This window comes from Ostrea edulis, chromosome 4 (genome assembly GCF_947568905.1).
Source record: "Ostrea edulis chromosome 4, xbOstEdul1.1, whole genome shotgun sequence".
Lineage (NCBI taxonomy): Eukaryota > Metazoa > Mollusca > Bivalvia > Ostreida > Ostreidae > Ostrea > Ostrea edulis.
In genome coordinates, this window is record NC_079167.1 from 6,163,950 (window position 1) to 6,189,907 (window position 25,958).

Here is a 25,958-nt window from a genome sequence, read left to right on the forward strand (position 1 = left end):
CTAAGACTCAAGTTTCTCTTACTAGACTTTTGAATATCAGTACATCGTATCACAAATACAAGTGCTCCAAGGAACAATACTTGTGTCAGACAATTTGTCAGACAAATTCATATGCCATGCTTTATAAGGAACATCATCATGTGAAGGGAAGCATGTATAATGCAGCCATTTTACATTTTCTAGAAATAATCAAAGACAACACAAAACACACATGCACAAAATATGTTTGTTTTTTAATTATAATGAACATATCTTTTTCCTAACAAAAAACATACAGCTGCTTCTTTGCAAATAGGTAATATATAAATAAAACAACAGGTCACAGTCAATGTGGACAGGTTTTATAAAAAGAGAAACTTAAAAGAAAACAAAGCAAAACAAAAGCCTTCTCATTTCCAGTAAAATAAAAATAAAATATTTCACATGAGTCTGATTGGAATAATTGTAAATTCCATGAAAAGTCTTGCCATTTGTTTCAACTACTAATCAAACTATGCAAGTTTGCTTTAAAAAATTGAATTACTTTCTATGACAGAAATCAATTACACAGATGAAAATTAGTTAGCAATTGTTCAGGAGTGATGAATAAAAGAAAGCTTAAATCATTAAAGTGGTGTACATTTACATTTGTCTGTTTTGCTTATCTATATGTACTAAGAATTTACTTTAATAAATTTGAAACCTAAAACCACAAATATCTATCATTTATGATTGCAAATGACCAATAAATCAGTTTACATTTACTCAGGCTGGAAAATTGAGGCAGTGAGCGTATTAAAAATAACACAGCCAAATCTACTACACATCTGTCTATTTAGTGCACACTACCTAGCACACCTTTTACCTTGTCATAATAAGTAATTGATTTTACACCACCCAGAATGTCATAGTACTAGGTAAAACAAAGTCACTAAAACACATCACTGACATATAACACCGAACCAGACAACAACTAGTCATCAACATGTCTGCTGTCATCAATAAGAACACACAGTGGGGGTAGTATTGTACAGGACACCCAGTCTCAGCGAATCCGGGTAAACAAATTCAACACCGACTTTGACTCCTGTAGATAAAAAAGGAAATCTTCCAGTGTCCATTCAAAACTAAATATCTGACTCATAACAATCAAACATTTTGAATTTATAATACAATGATTTTAAGCATTTGTTTTAGCTGTAAATAACTCCTACCTTGGTTGAGCGAGTCTTGCTGAAAACATTCCAGAATCGAAGTGTTTCATCCCCGGCTCCTGTTACAATGGCCTCTCCATCTGGAGACATGGCCTGAAAAAAAAAAATAAGTTCATTATTACATGGACCCATTTCTCAGAGACAGCAATCTCTGTTCATTTTAACATGATGGATTTACCTGGTATTCAAGGAATTTAAATATATAAATTGTTTGTATCATGGGCGTCTAAAACAAAGAAATCATGGATAACTTGCATAATTGGCAAAGTTTTGATAAAAGGTGTAAATTTCTGTATGTGTGTCACTTTCTTGCATTCAATTGTGAGAAGCAAATGAACTTGCATTCAAAAACATGGACACACAGACAGGGATCTCTGATCTTTGTGCTATGACTGGCATCATGCATATAATCTTGAAATTGAAATAAAACAGATGACATTGTGTCTTTTTCAGAAATGCAATAACACTTGATTTTCAATGTGACATATATTCAATCTGTTGGTATGAAAATTAAACATGGAAAGTTTTCATACTGCACTTATATTCCCAGGCTGTTCTAACTTTACACAACCCTTGGCTTTTGTCTGATTCGTCACTTTGACATTAACAGGTGTGTTATGTCAGATGATATAAAGATATACTGCATGAACCATTCAGAAATACATGCCTATATTAATGTCTCAACTCTGGAAATGTGCATCTGCTCATAGGCAAATAGCAATACATGATGAAGATCATAAATCTTATAAATAACATCTCTTGTAATGACTGGAAGAGGAAAATATTTAAAAATTGTTATGAAAATTCTCACTGAACGTATGAGAAGCAGATGGACTTTTTCATAGGAATTTCTGGAGAGGGAGCAGAGGTTGCCTAGTGCATGTACTGAACACTGACTGTTTTTAGGATGATTGTGAATGAATGCGTTAACTCTGTATTCTTAATTAAAGTATCTTAATGGCTAATCTACAATTTTCATGACTCTTTATGTAAATTAAGAAAACATATTTTCATCATTAACTGCATTAACAACAGTTTAAAATCATTCATACACATATATTTAAATTCACTAAGTGTTTTCTGCTTGATTTCTATTGAAATCCATTGCTGGTCATTTGCAACTACGAGGACACATTTTGTTTCACTCTCGTTAGATATGCATTGTTTAGTGCCATCTGTCTGCATGTGAATTAACACATCCTACTAACTCCACAACCTATTTCGCAGCTACTACGATCTTGAACACAACCATGGTTTTTCAGTAGCCCCACTTATGAGATCTCACGATAACAAGCATGGCACAGCAGACGAAGCACGTTGTACATGATATTTAATGAAAGACACCTTTATTAGACATGACCAAGTGCAAAGTTGGTACTCTTTAGTGTAAACAACATTAGAGACAAATACACAAGACATTATTATAAGCTATTCATAAAAAAAGTTTGCACCATTGCGAAGATCCTATGGAAATGTAACCCTCTCCCGAAAACGTCAGTATAAACAAAAAAATCAGAGAAGGTTACATTATTGCAGCTAACATTCTGCTTAATCTCTGTTGAAATCTAATGTAACAATGAACACATCTTTTGCGAATTATCGCCACTCAATTTCATTGCCATTTTCATTATAAACCATATTTTTCTAAGAACTGCTATCGCCATTTGCCACAGTGTTTTTATTACAAAAGTCCATTTCAAAATATTAATTATTTCGATAAACTGCCACGGGTGCATGTGGTCATTGAAGTGGTAAATTGGTCATTATCGATCTCCAGCGTACACCTGGACAGAAGAATTCCAGAAAATGCTGTATTAAATGAACTAGAAAATTACTTTAAATGAATTTTTGTCTTGTTGTTTTTACATCATAGAAAAATATTTCAGTTTAGCTATGTCTTTGCCATGCAAGTGGTTTCTGATGAATTTTGAAGAAAATAAGCAAATTATTACATACCACAGAAACCATTCAAAATGAACAAAACAGGAAATCAACATTCATTTGACTGTTTTATGGGAAAATTCCATAAAAAGGAGGACAAAGGTGATATTTTGGCTGCAAAGAATGAAATTCTTGTCGACCTTGATCCAGATAATGACAGCTCATTTGCCAGAAAATGGCCATGCAAAATACCTACACTGTATAAGGTTTTTAAATAACTTGGAACATACTGTGTATATATGTTTTGTACATGTACTGTACTGTTTTAAAATGAAGCCTTATTGTTGTAACTAGTATTTTAAGTAAAAGGTAGGTAACTCTTACATATATATATCTTTCTGCCTAAGATGGTAGAAATTCAATTCATCGCCAAATTCATTATAATGCCATAAATTCAAAAGAACAAAAGGTGGCATTTGATCGAGAGTTGACAGTAGTTAGATCTGTTTTTTTTAGTGCTGTCTGTGTGCGTATGAATATATACATTCCATTACCTAGTTTTCAAACTATTTGCATATAAACAAATGTGTTAAAGCAGTATGCAGTGATATGTAAATCAACTTACAATTCAATAAAAAAAAATGCATTTATAGTTTGTCTTTGGATTATTTTCATTTACCATCACTCAAATATGAAAATTGTTACCAAATACACGTATAGGGAAAAGTCAAGGTAAGGTGATTTTCAAATGTTATGTTTAAACAATTTACAGGTCAATAATATCTATATTTCACATACTTTAAAGTATTTACAGTATACTAAAAAAAAAAAAAAGAACACACATAAAAATTTATAAATAAATAAAAAAATTAATAATAAATAATGTCTCTCTTTGGTTTGTTAAATGCAATACTTGTGACTTCATCTCCTGTTAAACAAAGCAAAGAAAGCATTTTATATCATGTGAATATGTATACAGCTGGGTTATTTTTGCCTTTCTACATTTGTTGACAGTTTCACTGTTTTAAATTCGCCCAGACACAATTGTGTTAAAGCTGTATGACCCGATGTTCATGTATTATTTTTGTACATAATTACTTTAAAGCAGATTAATTACTTTATAAAGTTATTAACTTTCCCTTAATTACATGCTTGAAAACATCTGCATGTAAAAGAAAACAGTGAGAATATTATTTAGGAAGTAAATATAGTGTGGTACATATATAAATCATCCCATAAATTATACAGTGTTAGACGTCTATATATAGACCCACGGGCGTCAGGGGAATCCCAACATGATGTATTAACTCATACACAACTGTCTAGTTTAAAGACTGAAAGAGCGTAAAACATCGCATTACTAAGAGGTATTTGATATTTTTATTTCTGTTAAACTTATGGCACGGTACTGTTGTAACAAAATACACAGCTTTACACAGATAAGACCACCGATGATCTGAAAGTTTGAACTGGTCACGTGATTGTCACTTGGAATGGAAGAGTGACGCTGTTATTTGTAAACATTGTTTTAAAATCAAATACTTTTGGTTAAAACAGGTGAAATAATGTATGATATATCAAACAGCCTCATAACTAAATACATGCGATGATTTAATATTGTTTTTACGTGATGGAAAAAAATATTGTAATTCGGACCATACAGCTTTAAAGAGAGATATGAGAAGAAGAAAAATTTGCCCACTGACAACAAGAGTGAAAGGGGCAAAAATAAAACGGGGACGAATATTTCCCTGTATATGGTATTACTGAATCCAATGTACTGAATAATGTAACTTGGAGTCACATGCATGTTTGGACTAAGTGAATGAAACCCTTACCAAATATAACACTCTGAAGGTATGACCGGTAAGCTTGGCGATCTGAACAAGGGAGGGATACTTCCACACTAGAATCTGATTTTGTGAATATCCATGAGTACTGACCTAAAATAAAATTTTTAATGAAATTTCAATTATATGCATGGTTCTCTTCAGCCGTGAATTTCACAATGATTTATCTAAGCTTTAAATCATTGAACTTACTAATTCATTGGAGTGTTTGGACCAAGCCAAATTGCAAACTTGAGAGCCAGTGTCCACACATTGCAAAGGTTGGCAGGTCAAAGTATTCCAAAATCTAATACAACGATCAGCTGTACCCCCACCACTTGCCAGCAGTCCGTGTTGATGGGGGGACCAGGCTATAGCCTTCACTGCTGCTAAATGCTCATTATAAGTCTGTACTGGGTTAGTGCTAGTCATATTCCACACATACAGTTTATTGTCATTACCACCAGAGGCCAAATGCTGGTGATCAGGTGACCATTTCAGTCCACACACTTCCTGTCTGTGTCCTGTTAATTTGCGGTCAGGAAGAACACATGGTGTCCGGATGTCTCTCTGTAGAATCAGTCTGTCTCGACTCCCAGATGATAAAATGTCTGTATTCCAAGCTAGAGCACCTGTTATACAATGTGGTGTTACAATTTTACAAGAAAATGCATATCAAGTTTAGTTTCTTGATACTGAAACACACTTTTCCCCCCAAAGAAAACCCTGTCTCAATTTCCTATAAATATAGCATTCAAATTGTTCAAAATTCCTAACTTTAACCAATACATGTATATACTGACCAACTCTGGCACTGTGACCCTCTAGTGTGTTCAGTTTCTTAGTTGCTGCTACATCCCAAATTTGAACATATCCTTTGTGAGTACCCACAGCTACTAGGTGTCCCTAATAATGTATAATGGCCAATGTAAATATACCATTATCTAAGCACTCTATGCTATATCACAGGTGTCTGGATGATCATAATAAAAATCTTTGCGTTAAATCTTTAAAAGTATTTTGATAAACTTTTATAAGTGTTAAATCTTCCACAATGGTATGTTTATTATAAATATCCACAAAAACTAACCCTCTCTGACCATGATACTGAGGTCACTGTATCGTTGTCACTGGAGAGATCACATAATCTGGTCACCTATAAATATACCGTTATGACAATTCATTATACCATTTACTATTGATACCCAAACCCCCCCAAAAAACACCAAGATGTGTTTATGAAACACTGATGCCCCCCATGGTAGCAAAGTAATCACAGCACCCAAAGTCTTGTCACAAGGAATATACATGTAACATAGAAGGCCCTATCACTAACCATTCAAAAGTTATCGCCAAAGTTAAAAGTTTTTCAAAAGTAGATCAAACTTCAAGGTGAAGGTTATGAGGTAAAATATTTTGGTACTAAAAGCAAGGTCTTGTCAAAAGGAATACACATGTGAAATGTGAAACCCCTATCACTAACTATTCAAAAGTTATGGTCAAGGTTAGAAGTTTTTTAAAAGTATGTCAAACTCCAAGGTGATGGTTACAAGGTCAAAAATTTTGGTACCCAAAGAAAGGTCTTGTCACAATGAATACACATGTTAAATATAAAAGCCTCATCACCATCCATTCAATATTAAATTAAAAATTTTTAAGGACAAACAGACAGACAAAAATTTATTTGCCCCCAAATCTCTGATTACAGGGGCCATAAAAACCACAGGGTATTTCAACATGCTGCAAGACTTAAATCACTACACATGTAAATATCTGCAAACAAGAGCACTGCTATGCAGACCACTCCCTCGCGATATGAAATAAATATACCAGGTATATAAATGCATTATAAAATAAATACATATAAATGTATTAGTAAAATCTGAAAATGTAATGAGACCAAATGCTTTTGTGGAAATCAGGACAGATTAGTTCAGATGCATTTTCAGAGTAAGTATCTTGCAGAATCTCTCTCTCTCTCTCTCTCTCAGAAGGGAGTAAGTTTTTTGTATTACAAAGTAAGTATCTTGTAGAATCTCTCTCTCTCTCTCTCTCTCTCTCTCTCTCTCTCTCTCAGAAGGGAGTAAGTTTTTTGTATCAGAGAATGAGATTTTATAGACATACAGATGCATATTAAACATTTTTATTATGCATTTTAAAAAAGGTCTATGGTTTGTGACCACTACAACAAGCTATACCGTGATGCTTTAAAAATAATATCAATGTTTTAAGAAATTTCATATATGTTTTAAGTTCGTCATATAATTTTCTGTTGACAAATATTATTTTATGCCTCGTTCACACGGATGTGCATTAAATTTTACTTCGCATCAAATTTGATGCGAAGTAAAATAATGCGCATTAAATTAATTCGAATTAAATAGCGTTCACACGGCGGTAATATTTAATGCGAAGTAAACTTATGCGCATTAAATTCGTATGCATCTCTATTAAAGGGTGCGCGAAATAAATTAAAGAATAGACTATGTTATTGAAAATTATTTTTATAGATATTTTAATGAATATTGTGTAGATCTATACAGAATTCTTTGTTCAAAACGCTATATAGGCCTACATGTAGTATACTACATGTTTACAATTTGGGTCTACATACATAATTCTGATCAACACATAAGGAGTTTTTTTGTCGTGTTTATTTATATGTTCCCAAGAATTACTTGTTATTTCCTCCGACAACCAGCATTCAATCTAGACAATATATTGTTTCTTCATGGGCCCAATTTTAAAACTTCGGAATGTCTTTTTCACCATTCCGCTGACTACTGTTATGACGTAATTTTTAATTACTAATACGTATTATAAGTCTACTATGACGTCATATGGTATAAAAATTAACAATGAGCGACATATGTTTTTAAAAATGTAAAAAAGAAAATCATATTATCACTATTTTAAAACGTTGTTGTATTTAAAAACAATTCCTTCCACATGTATTACTCAGTATGCCTATGCAGAGCACAGATTTACGTCTGACATTATCTAATGACATGCTGTTTGTACATGTTTTTAGTGATTATTATCATTTTGCTTAGTTTTTCGTACAAAACTAACATTAATATATATAGCTGACCATGGGTATGATGCATGTGACCCAAATTGGCCATTACGCATGCGTCTACATTTAATTCGAATTAGCTTCGCTTAGCGTTCACACGGAGCTAATGCGAAGTAAATTTAATTCGCATTAAATCGCGACGTCAATTTTAATTCGAAGTAAACTAATGCGCATTAAAATCTCCATGTGAACGCAGTTCAGATTTAATTCGCATTAACTTACGTTTAATGCAAATTAAATTCTTCGTGTGAACGAGGCATTAGATTTCAAAACACGCCTCAAGATTTATGTACCCTAACATTTAGTTATACAACAACATACACACAAACTTTATGATAAAGTGATTAAAAGGTATGTTGTCAAGATTACAGAAGTCAAAAGTTAACTTGTGCACTGTTTAGACATTTTCAACTTCCAAGTTGGAAAATAATATGCAATGCCTAGAGATTTATGTACAATAACATTAAATAAAATGTCGAAATACACACACACAAAGTTAGCTCACCAAACTACATTCAAAGGATCGAAAGTCGCATGTTAAAAAGAAAGCCCAAAAAGATAGTTAACTCGTTCATTTATTATTTTGTATTGTTAAGTTGCACATAAATTCAGTCATAATTATTATAGCATGAATCATAATTCTGATAAATATTTCATCAATGACATTAACATTAAATAGGACTCTTCCTCATTCAATTACAAAGAAGTATGCAAACTGTGATCATTGTCAATTTTATGGAATTGTCTTGGATCCATTCCATAACAATAGTTGTTTCAGAAGACAACATAGCTTGCCAGGAAGCATGACTCTACTTAAACCTACCCCCTGTGGTTTAAAAGGTTTCAGTTTTTGAAAAGTAGACTAAAGTCCAAGGTCACTACATCAAAAGTTTGTCCAGATGAGTTAAATAGTCACTTCTCTGAACATTGAACTTTTCCAAACATCACACAGTACAGTACTTTACACAATACTCACTTGACTAGTGCATGCACTCCACAGGTATACACATGTTCCCAGCCCTACACTTAGCACATTTTGTGAGGACCAGTCGACTAGATTTAAATAAAAATCATCTTGCAGCTCAGGGGCATCTAGCACCTTAAAAGGGATTTTTGAGATCTTTCTTACAGCCTGCAAAAAAAGTTGTACTTTTTATGGTTATAATTAAAGAACTTTCATCATAATCACAAACTAAAGTGTTCCAAGGAACACATGTTAACTGTGATTGTTACCTGTGATGTCATCAGTATGTGAAGACATCAGTGATCATTACATATAACAAATGACTTTATCATTAAAATGTACACTGCTTTTTGACATGCAGTTCATGAGCACCTTGCAGCTGTTTATTCATCACCTGGATGAAATAATGAGTGACAAGATTTAAAATCTAGTAGTTTCTGTAACTCCTCTTCTTTAGCTGCCTTTATGAAATTCTTTTCTTTCATTTCACCCTCATCAACATTAGGGCTGTTCCATTCAAACATATGAGGTACCCGGGGACGGCAATTAAAAAAAAATCTATGGGTGCACACCTCTATTATGATAGTTCATGCCAACTTGAAAGTGTCATTCATATTGAAGGAGAATTGAATGAGTTATGGCTAATTTTATATCTTGTATTTCAGACTGCATTTATCGGCGCCATTGGCGTCCGTGAAGCTTTGGGAGGTTTTTTTAATTGGTTATATATAACTTATGGATAATTTTCATCACATATAAGATCATTAATTCATAGCAACTTCTTTGTACATATCAATTCTGTATTTCTGTGTCTTTTAAAAGTCAGTATTCAATTTCTCACTTTATTTCACAAACATGATAAGATTCCACAATTCGTCTGCAAATACCTACATAATGTGAAATATAAATCAAAAGCAAACATTATCCAAATACATTATTTATCAGACTTCCCTGCAAACGTTCACACCTTTTTATGAAACGCCGGCCCAAATTTTCGACATCCTGTATACAAACAACTGTGTTATTTCCACCACTCGTCGGTACATTGTTTCACTGCACATGCAGCACAACTTTACCAAATAAAAGAAGGGTCATGAACAACGACAATCACATGCCAGTAATTTCAATTTGATAAATAGTAGCAGCTCAAAGAAATGTGTACCATAAGCAATGGGGTTTCTTTAACGTATGGTTTCCATTGCAATTAAAAAGGTGATTTAGATTTGCTATATAGATCTACATGTTTACACAGTGGCGGATTTAAGGGGGGGAGGGGGGGGGGGGGGGGGGGCGCATTTTCAAATTTAAGGTAAATCGTGGTATCTTGTTTGTTTAGATAGATGTACTAAACAATAAAAGAAGCAATAATATCTTCCACTCCCGGAGAAATAAATGACAAAATATTTTGATTTCTTGAATTATTTTATAGGGAGAGCTTGATTTTTTCCAAAATCCTTAAAATTTGCGACATTTTACTAATTTCACCTTATTAGAAATGATGGAAAATAGTATAAATGACTTAGATAGGAGATATATTTCAAGCCCTATAAAATCTGTAAAATCCGGGGGCTTCGCCCCCTGGGCCCCCACCGCAAGGCGGCCCCCAGACCCCCTGCCTCATAAAGTGGCGCCCCCCGTAACCGTAATTCCTGTTACATGTAGTCTTGAAATATTTATAGGTTATAGACTTTGTATGGGAAAATATGACGACCGAGTTTTTTGGCGCGTAGACGGACCGAGCTTGCGAGGTCCGTTCGCGACAAAAAACGAGGTCGTCATATTTCCCATACAAAGTCTATAACCTTTTTATTATATACTTTCAATTTCATTTAGAAACTAACAATAATTTTATTTTTAACAATAACTTTATCGGTTTAACTGAGTAAAAGATGAAAAAGATGAAAAATTTGAAAATTAACGGCGTAGAAATTTGATTGTGACGTAATGTTTGCGGGCCGGAATGTTTGCGGGCTTATATCGTGTGATATATGCCCGCAAACTTTTAAAGAAAAAAGAAGAGATGAAATTGAAAGTATATAATAACACAAAATATTCAATTGACGATTGAAATAAAAATGCAGACGTTTTCTTGTTTATTTATAGTGACTCACAAACTTGCCCGTCTTCTGAATGAAAGTTGTAAAACAAACTTACTAGGTTTTGGTCAGTTATAACATAATACAGGGGGTAAAATTCATCTCATCTCGGCTAGCCATGGATTTTGGGTCAACTGTGCGTTTAATAATCTTGGCTAGCGAAGATGGAATAAAAAGGTTATATCGAAAAATTATCCAGTACCGGTAAATCCAATGAAGTTGTAGTATAGCTTGTATTTATTTTTGACTGAGAGGGAGATAAACAGCTTAGCACGTAACATCGATTTAGAAAGGGGGGGCCACTCCTTCATTACTCCTAACCCGGACTCTTAACAGCCGTAAAATTTAACATGTAAAGAAAACAAATTGGGATATAAAAAGAATTATTACAATGAAAGGGGATGGATAATTAATCACAAAGAAATTGTACGTAAAAGATTTATACTGAACTTTTTAAACTTCCCGTATCTGCATACATACATGTATATTATAATCAATAATTACCGTTGTTCTCTCTCTCGATGTTGCTTTCATTATTCAATAGATCTAAATCAAAAATGATTTCATATAGAAATTAAAACTTTTGATAATCGATAGCGTATATGAATAGAAGCAACTCAAATGCAAATCGTTTAAGTAATTTTTGTTTATATTAATATTAGTCTTTTTTTCATGAACTAGTTGCATTTGACACCGAGGTTTTACATCCTTAAATATTGATTACAGGCACGTATAATCGGAGTATGTAATATGAAAGTTATCCTTGTAGCGACCTACCCACTGCACGATTTAAGAAATTGAAGTCAGATGGGGAAACTGAGACAGTTTGAGTGGATGAAAACTACACCCCCCCCCCCCTCCACCCACACATGTACACAATCTAAGGTTTTCATAATCGGACAATTCAAGCACCATTAGTTGTTGTTATCTTATTGCTTGTCAAGAATTTTACACAAATTAACCGGCAACATGCCCCTTCTGATATATTAAAAAATATAAGTTATGTTAGCACGGGGCTCTATAAAGTTTAATCTGCAGTTTGGTCATACTTCGTCATTCAATAACTTTTTTTTTTGAAAATGTTTGTCGGGTTAGCGGGACTATGATCTATGACTATAACAATGACCTGTGTATAAATATTCAGTTGGTTTTCCTATCAGTTACGGACATCGTATTTTACACTTTACTCATGACCCCTTATTTTTGTACAGTGGATTTCTTCAATTAGGGATCAATGCATAAAAAACTGCTGTGTATTTTATTTCTATATTCAATGACATATCAATGAAAACATAAAGCACGAGAGAATAATAATTTATGATCACAAAATCAACGATAATGACTTTAAGCTGAGTTAGCGTCATCCATTTTTTGGATGTCCGTAACTACAGTTACCGATATCACTTTGACCCAGTCTGAGTTAAAATCAGACCCTATACTCATTATCATATCAACGATATGATAATGAGTTTATAGGGTCTGATTTTAATCAGACTGCACTTTGACCCCCAGTGATCATGCCCAATATCACTTTTTAAAATGTAAATCGTAGTAGTAATACAGATTTAGGATATTTTCTGTAATCAAAATTAAACACTTTAGAAAACAATTTTGTGAATTTTTTTTGTTGGTCGACTAAATCACAGGCAATTGCATCGCTTGGGGGTGGAATTTATTATATATAGAGTTTTATATAGTAAATTCTACCCCAAGCGATGCAATTGCCTGTGGACTAAATGCAAATCGGCCCTAAGGCACATATATAAGTGAAAGTGCTTTCATTCGAAATTTAACTGCGTCTCTCTCTCTCTCTCTCTCTCTCTCTCCCCAGTGATATTGGGTTAATAAATATAACTTTTATTTTGGATTTATGCTTGTTAAAATACATAATTATAGTCATGTCGAATTTGAATTCGCCAATGGCGCCGACAAATGCAGTCTGAAATACAAGACATAAAATTAGCCATAGCTCATTCAATATGAATGACACTTTGGATATATGTATTTACAGGCATGAACTATCATCCTAGAGGTGTTTTTTGATTATACATTGGTGTTTTCGGGAATTACCTGGTGTTTGCGGTAATTCCATGGACCTCATCAAACATGGCGCACAAATATGAATGGAGAAATTGGAATTTATCGAAATTGTTGAAAACGGTAGAATTTATATTTATATATTGACTAAGAAACATAGAATATCATTTTATTTACGTAAAGAGACACATTTTCTTGTTTTTTAATACTCAAAATACTAGTCAATTTTAAAACTTTTAATAGTTGTTTTTGAACATTTACAATACTAGATTTTTTATGAACAGGTAGACTTATAAAATTAATTTAGTTCATCATGTGTAAGAAAGACAGTCTTGATAAAATAAATTGATGGTTCTATGATGGCCAGTTATTTGAATGGTGATGACACCCAAGATACTCTTCTCTTTACTATCATGCTTGGGAACATCTGAAAATAGACCTCTATTCAAGTGTTATAAATAGTCATTCATACATATTGAATTTAAAGAAAAAGTGTATTTCACATTTATTTCACTTCTATGGGTGGTGCCGCACTATCTAAAATTGCTTCTGTGAGTGGTCCCTCATTACATTTTTATGCTTCTATGGGTGGTTACCCAAATTTTAAAGTGCCTTCCCCGGGTACCTCATATGTTTTAATGGAACAGCCCTTACTTATATTGACCTCTTGTTCATCAATTGACACTGACAATTGGTCATCTACTACATTGTCAACATTTTTCCATGGTAGGCGACCAAGGTCAACACTTTTTCTGTCTTCACTTACGTCATCTAGTATGTTGTACCAGTTCTTATTAGTGCCTGTTGCTTTTCCTGCTCTACCAAGAACAGTTGCTTTTCTCCAAGGTTCATCAGTATTTAGTTTGTAAGCTATTTTGTCATTTACTTTAAGATGCACACTTCCTGAAGCACTGTCTACGTTTCTGGTAGATTCCTTATTGACTATAATTTCTGACAGCTCGTATTCACTTGCTTTAGAGTTTGTTGTCTCTCTGGCATTCCAGTGTTCACTCTCAGTAGTTTTCTTTGCCTCTTCATTTCCTGTTCTAGAAGAACTGTCCTCAATTTTACAAAGTCTGTTAGGTGACACACAAACAAACACACTGCCATGACGTACAAAAACCACTTTACCATCTTGGAATACAACTTTTCCTGGTCCTAGCCATCTTTCTTTTCCCTCTCTTTTGTAGAATACACTGTTTCCATTATTGAAAACTTGCTCAGATGCTCTGACTTTACTTCTCAGTGCACGCCGTATTCTTTCCTCAACTTCTGTTTGGATGTAAGCTTTTCTAGATGAATGCAAAGCGTTCAAATGTTTAGCAAAAATTTCACTGGTTGTTGTGCCCATAAGTGCCGGTAATTTCTCAGTCATAATATTAGGCAAGTTTGGATTGGTTCCAAAAACAAGTTGGTGACTGCTGAATCCGTTCCACATTTGAAGAGAATTCCGTGCCATATTTACCCAACATAGTAGAGCCTGACAGTCTTTCTTTCCATACTCGGCTTCGAGCTTGATTAACATGTTACCAGTAATTGCATGTACCCTTTCACACAATCCATTCTGGAAAGGACTCATTCCAGCCGTTGTACAAGTAGGGATATTAAGAATGGACATCACTTCTCTCATTTCCTCAGAGCTGAACTCTCCTCCATTATCAGTAAATATGGCCCCCATTACTCCAAATATCCCTATCCAATGTGTCATCAAAGCATCAATTACTTCACTCGGTTTCTTTCTACTTATGAACACAGATACAGCATATCGTGACCACATGTCAATAATGTGCAGAATCCATCTGTCATTCCACTTTTTTAGGTCCATTGAAACTTTTTCATTAAACTCTGTTGCCAAAGACAAAGCTACAACAGGTCGTGGTGGAGTTTTGGCAAACAACTTGCAAATGTCACATTTTCGCTCAATATCTGACAATGTCTCATGATATTCTTCCTTCCAGTTTTTCGCATCTTTCAAAAGAGCTACTAGCTTCTTCATTGGTGGATGAGCAAACTGTCTATGAAGTTTGAGAAGTTTGTCCTGAGAAAGTTTTCCATCATTATCTATTGTTTCCGCCTTGCATACATCTGCAACTGCTACAGTATCACACTTATCTATTGGAACACAATAATGGCCAGCTGTTGTCAAGTTTAATGCTATGTCTTTTCCAAATATTGTGGCTGTATCATTCTCCAAGTCCATTTTCACGCTAGCCTTTTTTATGGAATCTTTAGACAAGAGTAGGGGTATGTCAGATTCTACAACATCTGTTTGAATGGTTACAGCTTTGTCTGCTAGAACAGCGGGAATGCTGAACTCTCCTGTAGACTTGAGACAAGTTCCTCCTCCAAATTTAAACACTTTTTTACTGTCAGAACACTTTATCTTCTTCTTGTCCATATCCCTTAAAGACTCAATATAACTGTTGAACCATGTTTGACCACAAACTGTACTACTACATCCACTGTCAAGCACCGCACAGTTCTGGGCATCCACACATAAACGAGACATGTCTTCTCGTTGAAATCCAGTAAACAACACTGCATGTTCTGTGGTACACATATTAACCTTTGCCATGTTTTCCCAGCTATGTGGACAATCTGTAATCATGTGCCTGTAAGAGCCACATGACTTACAGGTCAATAATTTACCATCACTGCCAGTAGGATTTATGTCCTTCTTAAGTCCTCCCTGTTTTGGACTAGGCATGGATTTGAATGAGTTGTATTCCGGCTGACGATAACTATGTGACTTCGTGCTATCATAGGCTCGACCACGTCCACCACGTTTGCCTCCAGAAAATCCAGGTCAATAAGATTGATTTCTTACATACCCAGCTGCTAACAAAGCTTCTTCATTCTCAACAAGGAATGCAGGCTCCAACTTGATACTTGGTCCAGCTGAATGAGCAGAGCTGGAATCACACACTTCACCTTTAAACTTTTTCAAAAAGCATTTTGCTTGTTCATGTAAAGTAGCTTTCTCATCATAGTTCATCCCTGTTAGCACAATCATAGTCTCTTCTTTTGAAATGTTAGCTTTGCGCAGTAACTTGAATGCCAAGATTTCAGGTGGCAATTTCATCTCCTTTTTTTTCTATTTCCCTGTACTTTGCATCAAACACGCTTATATATTCCACAATAGTCTGTCCCTCTGCTCTCCTGTAATCTTCAAACTTTGTTAAGCTATCAGCCAGATCATCCTTTGCAAGGTGTTTATCTAGAAATTCAATTAATGTTTCAAGCCCTGTCTCCTTCTTTGGGTCGTCCAGTTTAATTTGATCAAACACTTTTTCACGAATTTTTGATTCATCATCTTCAGGTAATGTTAAGGCCATTGCTACTCCCTGTTTCTTCTTCTCTAATTCTGTAATTTCTTTCCATGCAAGCAACTCCTGTTTGTATAGCTCATAAGATTTTGATGGACTGTATTTTGGTGGGTTGATTTTTGTTGCCATGTTTTTCCTACTCAAATCTTATGCATTCACTTTGAAACACTGATAAAGTTATCACTCACAGTTTAATCCTTCATTCACACTAATGGAGTGTCCTTTTCCTTCTCGGAACCACGCTATATGCTACCAATTGTTAATTTACACAACACCATGAGGTTCCCTCCATTTTATATTACACTCAAAACTAACTCCCCAAACTGAAGAGTTACATAAACACAAAAGTAAGGGTTATCTGACTTAGCATAGAATTAACAGTACATATTGAGAGTTCTAAAAGATATGATGCACCACACCGTGAAATCAGATGTAAATGGTGTATATGTCATTTGACAAAAACTGAGGAGAATTTAAGCAACTACAATTATGTAAACTGTATACAAATACCTCATGAGAAACTGTAGTTTTAGTAGAAATTGATTAAAGAAATTGAATTTAAATATTTCCCTTATTGCTTCATTGAAATACCTGTATATATGGCAGGTGTTTCATAACAGAATTACTGATAGCTAATATTAGTGATATTGTTTACACTAGATACTAATATAGACGGATATTAAATGTTATCAAAAACAAACAAAGAAATTAATCCATACAAAATCACTTTCAGTGCAAAAACAAAATTTCCCAACCCAAATAAATATTTACAGCATGTCTTAATTTAGCATCAGAAACTAATTTTGAGTATATCTTGTGTATTTCATTAATTTATGACATAAAGTGTACTGCTTGGGTACATGATACCCTGTCTGGAACTACATGTACAGGATGCATATCTATGTTTGCACATTCAAAGTTACAAACTGTGATGCTGTCAATTGTAACTACATGTACATTGGAATAAAATTACTGTAACATATGTGAAGTTCTCTATCAGCAGACTAGGTTTAATGCAGCTACAGTGTGCAAGATAAGATCTGGACATAATTTGAATATGTAAAGCCATAAAATTCCAAATTGAGGCAACAGTGACATAGTCCTGGGTTGTGAAATCCCCCTCCCTCCACAAGATGCACCAACTGACTAAATTTGATAGTCCTAGATCTTACAGTGTGCAAAGTATGATTTGGAAATGGTATGAGTATGTAGTGTATAGCCATAGAATTACAAGAGGCCACAGTGATCTATTTTGGGGTCACAACACACCTTTCCCAAAGATAAAACAGCTGAACAGGTTTGATAGCCCTACGCCTCACAGTGTGAAAGACATGACCTGGACACAGAAAAGCTAACAGACGGTCAGACAGATGGACAGGAAAGTCCATACCATAACACGACCCATCAACAGACAGGCATATCAAAATTAATTCTAGGATAAAAATCTTTGTAAAGATATTGTTAACAAAATCACTTTCAATATATTGAAATGGATGATACATGTACAACAAATGTGATTTTTTAAATTTATGATTTAAATGCTTTACCTGAAATGTTGGATGAAATACTTACTTTGCGTGGTGATCTCAAAAGTTTTTGGCTTTTGCTCCCCACAGGGGACAGAGAATAAGGAGAAGAGTCACTGAAATCTAGACTTCTACGGGGCACATGGTACTGGAAGACAAAAACAATCTGGTTTGTAATTCACTGTGTTCATTTGATACTTTGTATTACATCTATATGTCAATAAATACCATATGAATCATATTGAGTTAATATTAGTTTATCAATTAAAATCAGAGAGAGGTCTTACCCTAAAAAGATTCTGACTTTCCTTTGGAACAAGTATCTTTCTGTCATCAGACAGATGGTCTTGCTTTAAAAAAATAACAGTAAAACGTATTAGATCTTCCATAGGGAACAATAGGCTCCATTTCCCATATTGTCAATAGACACTGTTTTTGGAACACTCTTTCAAAAATGTAATAGTGACAAATTCAAACAATCAAATAAAACAGAATTCTATTTATATTTACTATCTCCTGTTAAATTTTGTTGTTTTAATTTAGCCAAAAAATCTTTAAAAATGGCATTAAATTACTGATTTTAATCAAAATATGAACAGAGTAAATTTTATGTCATTTTTATGAAGTCATTATCAATTTATTGAAAGCTAAATCAAGTAAAAGTAAAATTTCTTCATGAACATTGATGACAGCTTTCAGCTGTCAATTGAGTCTGCAACTATTGCTAAATCACTAATGTTAATAAACCTAGAGAAAAACGATACGATTTCAAATGCTGGCCTAAACAATATTGGTAATATCTGAAAAGCCTCGAGTTAGATATCAAAGATGCTTATAAAAATAAATACCTTGAGATCTTCTATGCCTGCTGATAACAATTCATTTTTTAGTAAGCAGGAGTAAGCCAACCCATCTTTAGCCGTGTCATTTGCCGAGTCTTTCGATTTTGAGGAGGGGGTTGGTGATGAATTTGGACTTCCCTGAAATTATTGAGAACTTGTTCATGCTTCTTAGTATAGAACAAAGATTCAACATAGATATATTAGATAGCCAAACATGCTCTGAAAAATAGCATTACCCTCATCCTTCTTAAGTTGTAAAACATTTTTATATCTTTAAAAAAAATAGTGTGAATCTTTACAGAATTGTGGTTAAAAGAGTTGGAATTTTTTGACTCATAATGAGATGATCAGAGATCTACAACATATTTCTTAAAAAATTGACAAAATGGTGAAATCTTAATTTTGTATTCTTTTAGCATTAATTCTCTTTCTCTCTGTGTGACAGTGTGTGTGTGTATCTCTTTGAATTTTCAAACAGTTTCCTTGCTTTCACACTGTCAATCTCTGTTATACTCTCCCTCAATTATAGCCAGCAACTCTTTCCTGGGAGCGTTTGATAAGCTGCCACATTTTCTTTTCAAATGTGATCTTAGTATAGATAACTGCTTTAGGAAAAGCAAAAGTAAATAAGAGGCCCACGGGCCTTTACAGTCACCTGAGTATCATAGCCCAAACAGGGAGTCTCATATTTGCATTTAATCCTCAATATGAAGTCCTTTGTTCACATGTTTGTGATCTTTCAAAATATGCATACAATTCCTATTTACAGAGGAAGGAAAAATGAAAGTTTGAAGCATACAAATCATTTTGACCCCTCCCCGCCTTTCTCCTGGGCCGTGAATTTCACAATTTCAGAAGAGGACATTACAGACATCATAACCATACATTCAGTTTATCTCCCATGACTGTGAAAGTAGAGAAAAAAGGGTCTGAAAAGTAAAGGACCCCAAGATCCATGAATTTCACAATTTAGGTAGAGAGCTTCATGAACATCATGATTGTGCATTAAGTAAGTTTTTCTCAAATATATATATATATTTTATTTATTAATATATGTTTATTCACATGTTTATTCACTCTTCATTTTATATATGAGAGTAGAGAATTAGATTTTCAAAGACATAATACTAGCGGCAATTTCTCGATTCATATTTGTGCGCCACATTTGATGTACTGAAGTTTCAACTTCTGATTGTCAAGTTATTTGCATATGCCATATGAGGTAGTATTTACATCAATGGACAAGTATGGAGGAGAAGCTATTTCGTCAGTATTAAAAAGGTTTAGATTTAATATCAAGTTAAAAAACAAACAGCAGAGTGTAAATTCTTTCTGCAACCATATGATTTTCCTTTCTTTGTCGGAGTGGCTCAAGTAACTACATTTTCGAGCAGATTGTCAATGTTTAGGTTTTTCAGTAGATTCACCTAGGAGATCTCGTGACAACAAGCATGGTGGAGCAGATGAAGAATTTTGCATGCTGTACATAATGTTTAATGAAAAACACCTTTATTAGACATGCCCAAGCACAAAGTTGGTACTCCTTTTGGTGTAAACAACATTTGGGACTACATGTAATACATGGAACTTATTATGGATTATTCATACAATTATTTTGCACCATTACAGAGATCTTATGGAATTGTAGCCCTATCCTGAAAACATCAGAATAAAAAAAAATCGGATAGGGCTACATTATTGCAGCTAATATAATACATTTTCACTAAATGGCCATATTGGCCCCGACCTGGGGCCATGAATTTCACAATTTTGATAGAAGGTTTCATGGACATCATACCCATACATTTAGTTTTTGTCAAATATATGTAGGAGTAGAATAGAAGATTTTCTAAGATTTAATACATGTTCACTATATATGGTCATATTGGCCCTGCCGGTAGGGCCTGAACTCCTGACCAAGGGGCCATGAATCTGCACTATATCAGAAAGCTTTCATATAAATCTCAGCTTTTCTGGCTCAGTGGTTCTTGAGAAGAAGATTTTTAAAGATTTTTCCTATATATTTGTATGTAAAATTTTGATCCACTATTGTGGCGGGGCATCCAATCCCCGGGGGCCATGATTTTAACAATTTAGAATCTGCACTACCTAATAAAGCTTATCTATAAATTTCATCTTTTCTGGCCCAGTGGTTCTTGAGAAGATTTTTTAATGACCCTACTCTATTTTTACCTTTTCTTGATTATCTCCCATTGGAACGTGGCCTGGCCCTTTATTTTAACAATTTAAAATTCCCTTTACCTAAGGATGCTTTGTACCAAGTTTGGTTAAAATTGGCCCAGTGGTTTTTGAGAAGTAGTCAAAAATGTTAAAAGTTTACAGACGGACGTACGGAGGACTACGGGTGATCAGAAAAGCTCAGGTGAGCTAAAATCCTGGAATGTTCTCGGGAAAAAACTTTGTTTGCTGTGTGGGCAACCGAGTTTTCAGTATCTGATCACCCACATGAAATTTCAAATGCACTGGCTAGTGGTTAACCACAACCTTGGTTTATATACCTTTGAAATGTTGAAGTTGATTTGCCAGCTAGCACCTGCTCGGCTAGGGATAAACCTGTCACCATATTTGTCTTTGCTTGGGGAAGCTATTGGACTGGCAGGGCTCAGCCTGGGACTGAGAGATAGTGGCTGTCAAAAAAAAGTTCAGTTTATCAAAAATATATCTATTGTATTTTATAGACTATGTTCTATAAACCACAGTACTACCACTTACAAGGTATGTCGTGTCCCCCCCCCCCCCCCCCCCCCCTATCAGTTCATCGAAATGCAGTCATCTTTATATAAGCCACTATTTATTCGAAAACACAAAATTTTTGTCAAATTGAAAAGATTTTTCACAACAAACAAATCAATCATCTCACTGATGCATATGGTGAAATTTGTCCATTCTGCTGCCTTAGTAGGCGCTTCTCATACTCTGGATCCATCAATCCAAATATCCATCAATGTTTACTTACTGCAACAAGAGAAATAAAAAAAAATTCTGCAATGAAAGTCTTTCCATTTCTTGTATACAGTTATATATGACTGTATACAATGTATAAAAACAAAAATAAAAATATTTCCACACGTAATATTGATCTGTATTTTTACATGCACTGAGTAACCACATAATAGGTGAAATTTATCTATGTATGTATATCATTGGTAATAATTCTACAAACACATGTGTCAGCACCCAGGGATTTTTTTAGGGTCCATTCCCAATGCTGAAAAGCAGGTATTTACCTCCAAATTATGCCTAAAAATTCCAAAATGATGGATGCTTTGATGAAAATATGCCATGAGGGGCCATCGAACCTCAGTGTCACTCTTGCATAAAATTTTTGACAGTTTTTTCTCTGCCAAAGACCAAACATTAAAGCTTGTTTAAGCCACATTGATAATGAAATATCAAATGGTTAAAGGACACAACGCATGTTTCTAAACTTTTTCATTTTTTCAGCAAAATTAATTCTTTTTATGCCTAAAACTACTTTAAATGTGTTTTAAATGAAATATTTTGCGTAGGTTTTGAGTTTGAAAGCGATGAAATTCAAATCTTGCGATATGCATATTTTCTTTCACTAGTTTACGCGCCATTATTTGTGATGTCATATGCGCCCTCGGGTTTGAAAACATCTATTAGCCATTTCATAAACAGATTAGATTTAATCGACAAAAAAACAAACAATTATCACATTAACGGCTTGTAAATAATAACGCATAAAGATGTTTTGTGCCATGCTCGGGTGTACTAGTTGTCGGTAGAAAGGATTTAGAATGAGTATTTTTCAATTTTTCAAGGAAGGTACGAGAAAAAAGATGTGGATAATTTTTTTGTTGGAGCAAGAACTTTACCTTAAAAAACACACCCAGTAACCTTTTCAAAAACCGCTTGGACAGAGACCCTCATAAACTGCAAGAAAATGGATATATCGAAGCTATAAGCACTGGTAGGCCTATAGCATACATTCTGTTTTGCTCTTCAAATTCAATACACACTCGGACCAACTGACCTTCACCTTGTAACAACATCAGAGTTCTTGAAAAGTGTCGGTAATGTCGGATTATCCGATAAAAGTAGTAAATGTCCGACACAAATTACTTAATTGTCGGTCCTGATGGCCGATAAAAGATCGAGATCGAAGTCCGTTTTTTACCGGGAAAAATGGCGGCCATGTGGCCCATAAATTTTCAAACCGATGCTAAATCCGGCAAGACATTGAAACGTAAACGTGAGGAATCTGTTGTGAGAACTACAAGGAGAAAAGAAACCGGGAATCTGGGAGACAATGACTTTTGTTTGATGCGGTTTTACCTATTACTAGGTGACACCATCTGCTCAAAGTCGCGAGACCAATTACACCCGGGTCAAAGTGAGAGAGAGTAATTTAAACGATTGCAGAGGACAGAGAAAGATGAGAAAGAAGTTGAGAGGAATAGACAGGACAGAGAGAAAAGTGGAGGGTGAGAGAGAAGTGGAGGGTTAAAGAGAAGTGGAGGATGGGACAGAAGTGGAGGACGAGAGAGAAATGGAGCAAAAAAGTGACTCGGTGAATTGAAGAAGATTCAGAGTGTGAGGAAGATGCGAAAGGGTATGAAAGGAGAATTTATGAACGTATAGCTGAGATGGAGATTGAATACAATAACACATGTAGTTGATTATAAATAAAATTTATAAAAACCTCAAAAGCAATGCATTTTTTTCTGGACTGACAAACTTTTGTTTGGGCTGACACTATTTCTAACAGTATCGGACCAAATGTCTGACACTTCAAAAGAAATTTCAAGAACTCTGCAACATATATCGACAATACAATGTAACATCTACCAACTGGTAGATTTACAAACAAAAAAATTAAAGATACAAAATAATTGAACTTTTAATTATACAAATAATAGAATATTGTATTTCCTAACTTTAAATCGAATTATAAAATTATTGCAGATCACAATTCAAAAATAGTAATAAGATTGCTTTATCAAAATAAAATAATGTGATTACCACTTTAAATTTGAATATTTTTATTGATTTGTGTGTGCGCTGTCTTTCTTTCTTTCCGAAATGCACTCGTGACAATAGCTTGGCATAGGCCCTACTTGTCAACAATTTAACATATCATAATTTGTCTAATCCAAAAATAAATAATAATAGCACTGTTGATTTTAGAAAAACAGCGCCAATTACAGATGTATAAAGGACTAACATCACCAAACAGTTTGTAGACAGCGACCCATATGAACATTATTTACTCACAATATTGCCGATTTCATACACGCTTTACTCACTATATTTGGGTATTTATATCGTTATATGTGTGCACTGGTGGCGAACACATATAAAACTCGGACAATTTGTCAACATCGATTTAAATGTTGCCCATGGTAAATAAATTAGGCCCCTAAAAGTTGAGTTTTTAATAATATCTCGCAGTACTTTCACAATCCAAAGAGCGCATGTGACGTCACTGTACCATGTGACTACCTACCTAATTAACTAGACTTTTTGAAATCGGGGCTTAGATTTAAGTCTGTATTGTGGTTAATTATCGCAAAATTTCGGCGAACAAACTATTAGAATTACTATAAGCATAAAGAAGACGAAATGCATGTAATGTTGTATACTTTGAAAACATGAGATGTGTCCTTTAACTTTTTGCTTGTTTCTCTTATTTATTTGCATGAAACAAATTTCCCAATTTCAATCAAATATCGCTATTTTCCCCAAACTTGAAGGCCCTGGGCCCTTGGTTCAAGGAGTAAAAAAATCCCTGGTACCGGTTTGCAAACTTTAATACCTTCAAAGTATCGAGATGAGAGATATTCAGTACGACTGCAACAATTCCCAATAAGATACAAAAATAACTATAATATTCAGCTAACAATATGATATGTACAGTGATGTCACTTTTCATAGTCGGTAAAACAACGTCTGAATGTAATCTGTATTATTGCTGATGCAAACTCAAACTGATCCAGGATGTCTTTATTCTCGCTAGAGAGGGATAATCGCGTTTTAGCGAGAAATTGGAGAATATCTCGCTATAGGAGAAGTGTTCCCAACCTGTTACAATATATTCGTCCCAAAACAGCATCGTATACTGATCCAATACAAATAAAAGAAAAACAAGGCTTGCCATTATTTCCACTACAACGCTTTCTTAACCCTTAAGTTCTGTAAATTCAGATGTTCAAGTTGATATATCAGATAAACGTAAACAGAAGATGACTAGGACATCAGCAAGAGAGGAGTACGACGTTTAAGAATGTACGCATCTTTTTGCACTCAACTAACGGTAGCATCGTCAACATTTAACAAGAACTAGTTACACAAAATAGAAATTATCAATAACAAACCTGCATATATCTTAAATTTACTAAAAAAATCTTTTGTTTTCGTTGCACTGCACAGTAAGTTTCTCTTGCAAGATGGCGTCACTTCCCGTTATGGTTTTACTAAAGACCGGAAGGTATACCTTTTTGAACAGGACTTGCTAATTACAGGGAAAAATTATAATTATTTGCTTGGTTTCTAATTTGATTTAATGAAATTGGAAGATAATGATATGTATTATGGTGTACCTTTACTATTATTACATGTAGTGTTGTTATGTACATGTATATATATTTTCTGTGTGTATTTCTGACTGTTTTGCATTAGGATACACGGTGGTACTTACATGTAATACAAATAAGTATTATCATATTCAAAATGTCTCATGTATGAACAATGCTCATACTAATAGTGCATATTTTGCCCTTATTTTGTTCTTTTCTTTATATCATCATTTTTTTAAAATAAACATTGCACATTGAAATGTTAACAATCATGTATGCTGTATGCCCGAGGGGGCCCTAATTTGGAAATAATTTGGTGTACTCCTTTGCAAATTGAAGAGAAATAGAGAACACGTTCCGGTCAAAGACTTTGAAAAAACAACAACAAACAAAACAACAACAACAACAAAACACCTACTCCACTCCAACGGTTCAGCGCTTGTGCTTTCAACAAAATATGGTGTGATTTTTTAATATCTTAAAGTTCATCGCAAATCTGTCTCACTGTGAATAAAAAGAAAGAAAGAAAATGAACATTTCTTGATGTATAAAACCAATACTGGTAGTTACAGTTTTAAGTTTTCAATTGATCGGGAAATTATGTAACATATATTCAATGTGAACACGA

General features: G+C 34.2%; 1 protein-coding gene across 2 annotated transcripts; it reads right to left on the reverse strand.

The window, feature by feature from the left end:
* Nucleotides 1–214: 214 nt before the first annotated feature.
* On the reverse strand, nucleotides 215–25,228 carry LOC125669659 (fizzy-related protein homolog). Of its 2 annotated transcripts, XM_048904349.2 has the most exons (13): nucleotides 25,130–25,228; nucleotides 21,652–21,746; nucleotides 21,290–21,418; nucleotides 18,777–18,908; nucleotides 18,216–18,278; nucleotides 17,975–18,076; nucleotides 8,956–9,111; nucleotides 5,994–6,059; nucleotides 5,707–5,809; nucleotides 5,117–5,535; nucleotides 4,913–5,017; nucleotides 1,194–1,286; nucleotides 215–1,066 (listed from the first exon to the last, which is right to left on the reverse strand). In XM_048904349.2, the coding sequence occupies exons 2-13, from the start codon at nucleotides 21,715–21,717 to the stop codon at nucleotides 1,025–1,027; spliced, it is 1,476 nt and encodes a 491-aa protein (XP_048760306.1). In that variant the 5' UTR covers nucleotides 21,718–21,746; nucleotides 25,130–25,228; the 3' UTR covers nucleotides 215–1,024. The 2 variants fall into 2 exon arrangements, with proteins under 2 accessions (XP_048760306.1, XP_048760307.1); XM_048904350.2 differs by lacking the exon at nucleotides 21,652–21,746 and having other exon boundaries at nucleotides 25,130–25,202.
* Nucleotides 25,229–25,958: the final 730 nt, after the last annotated feature.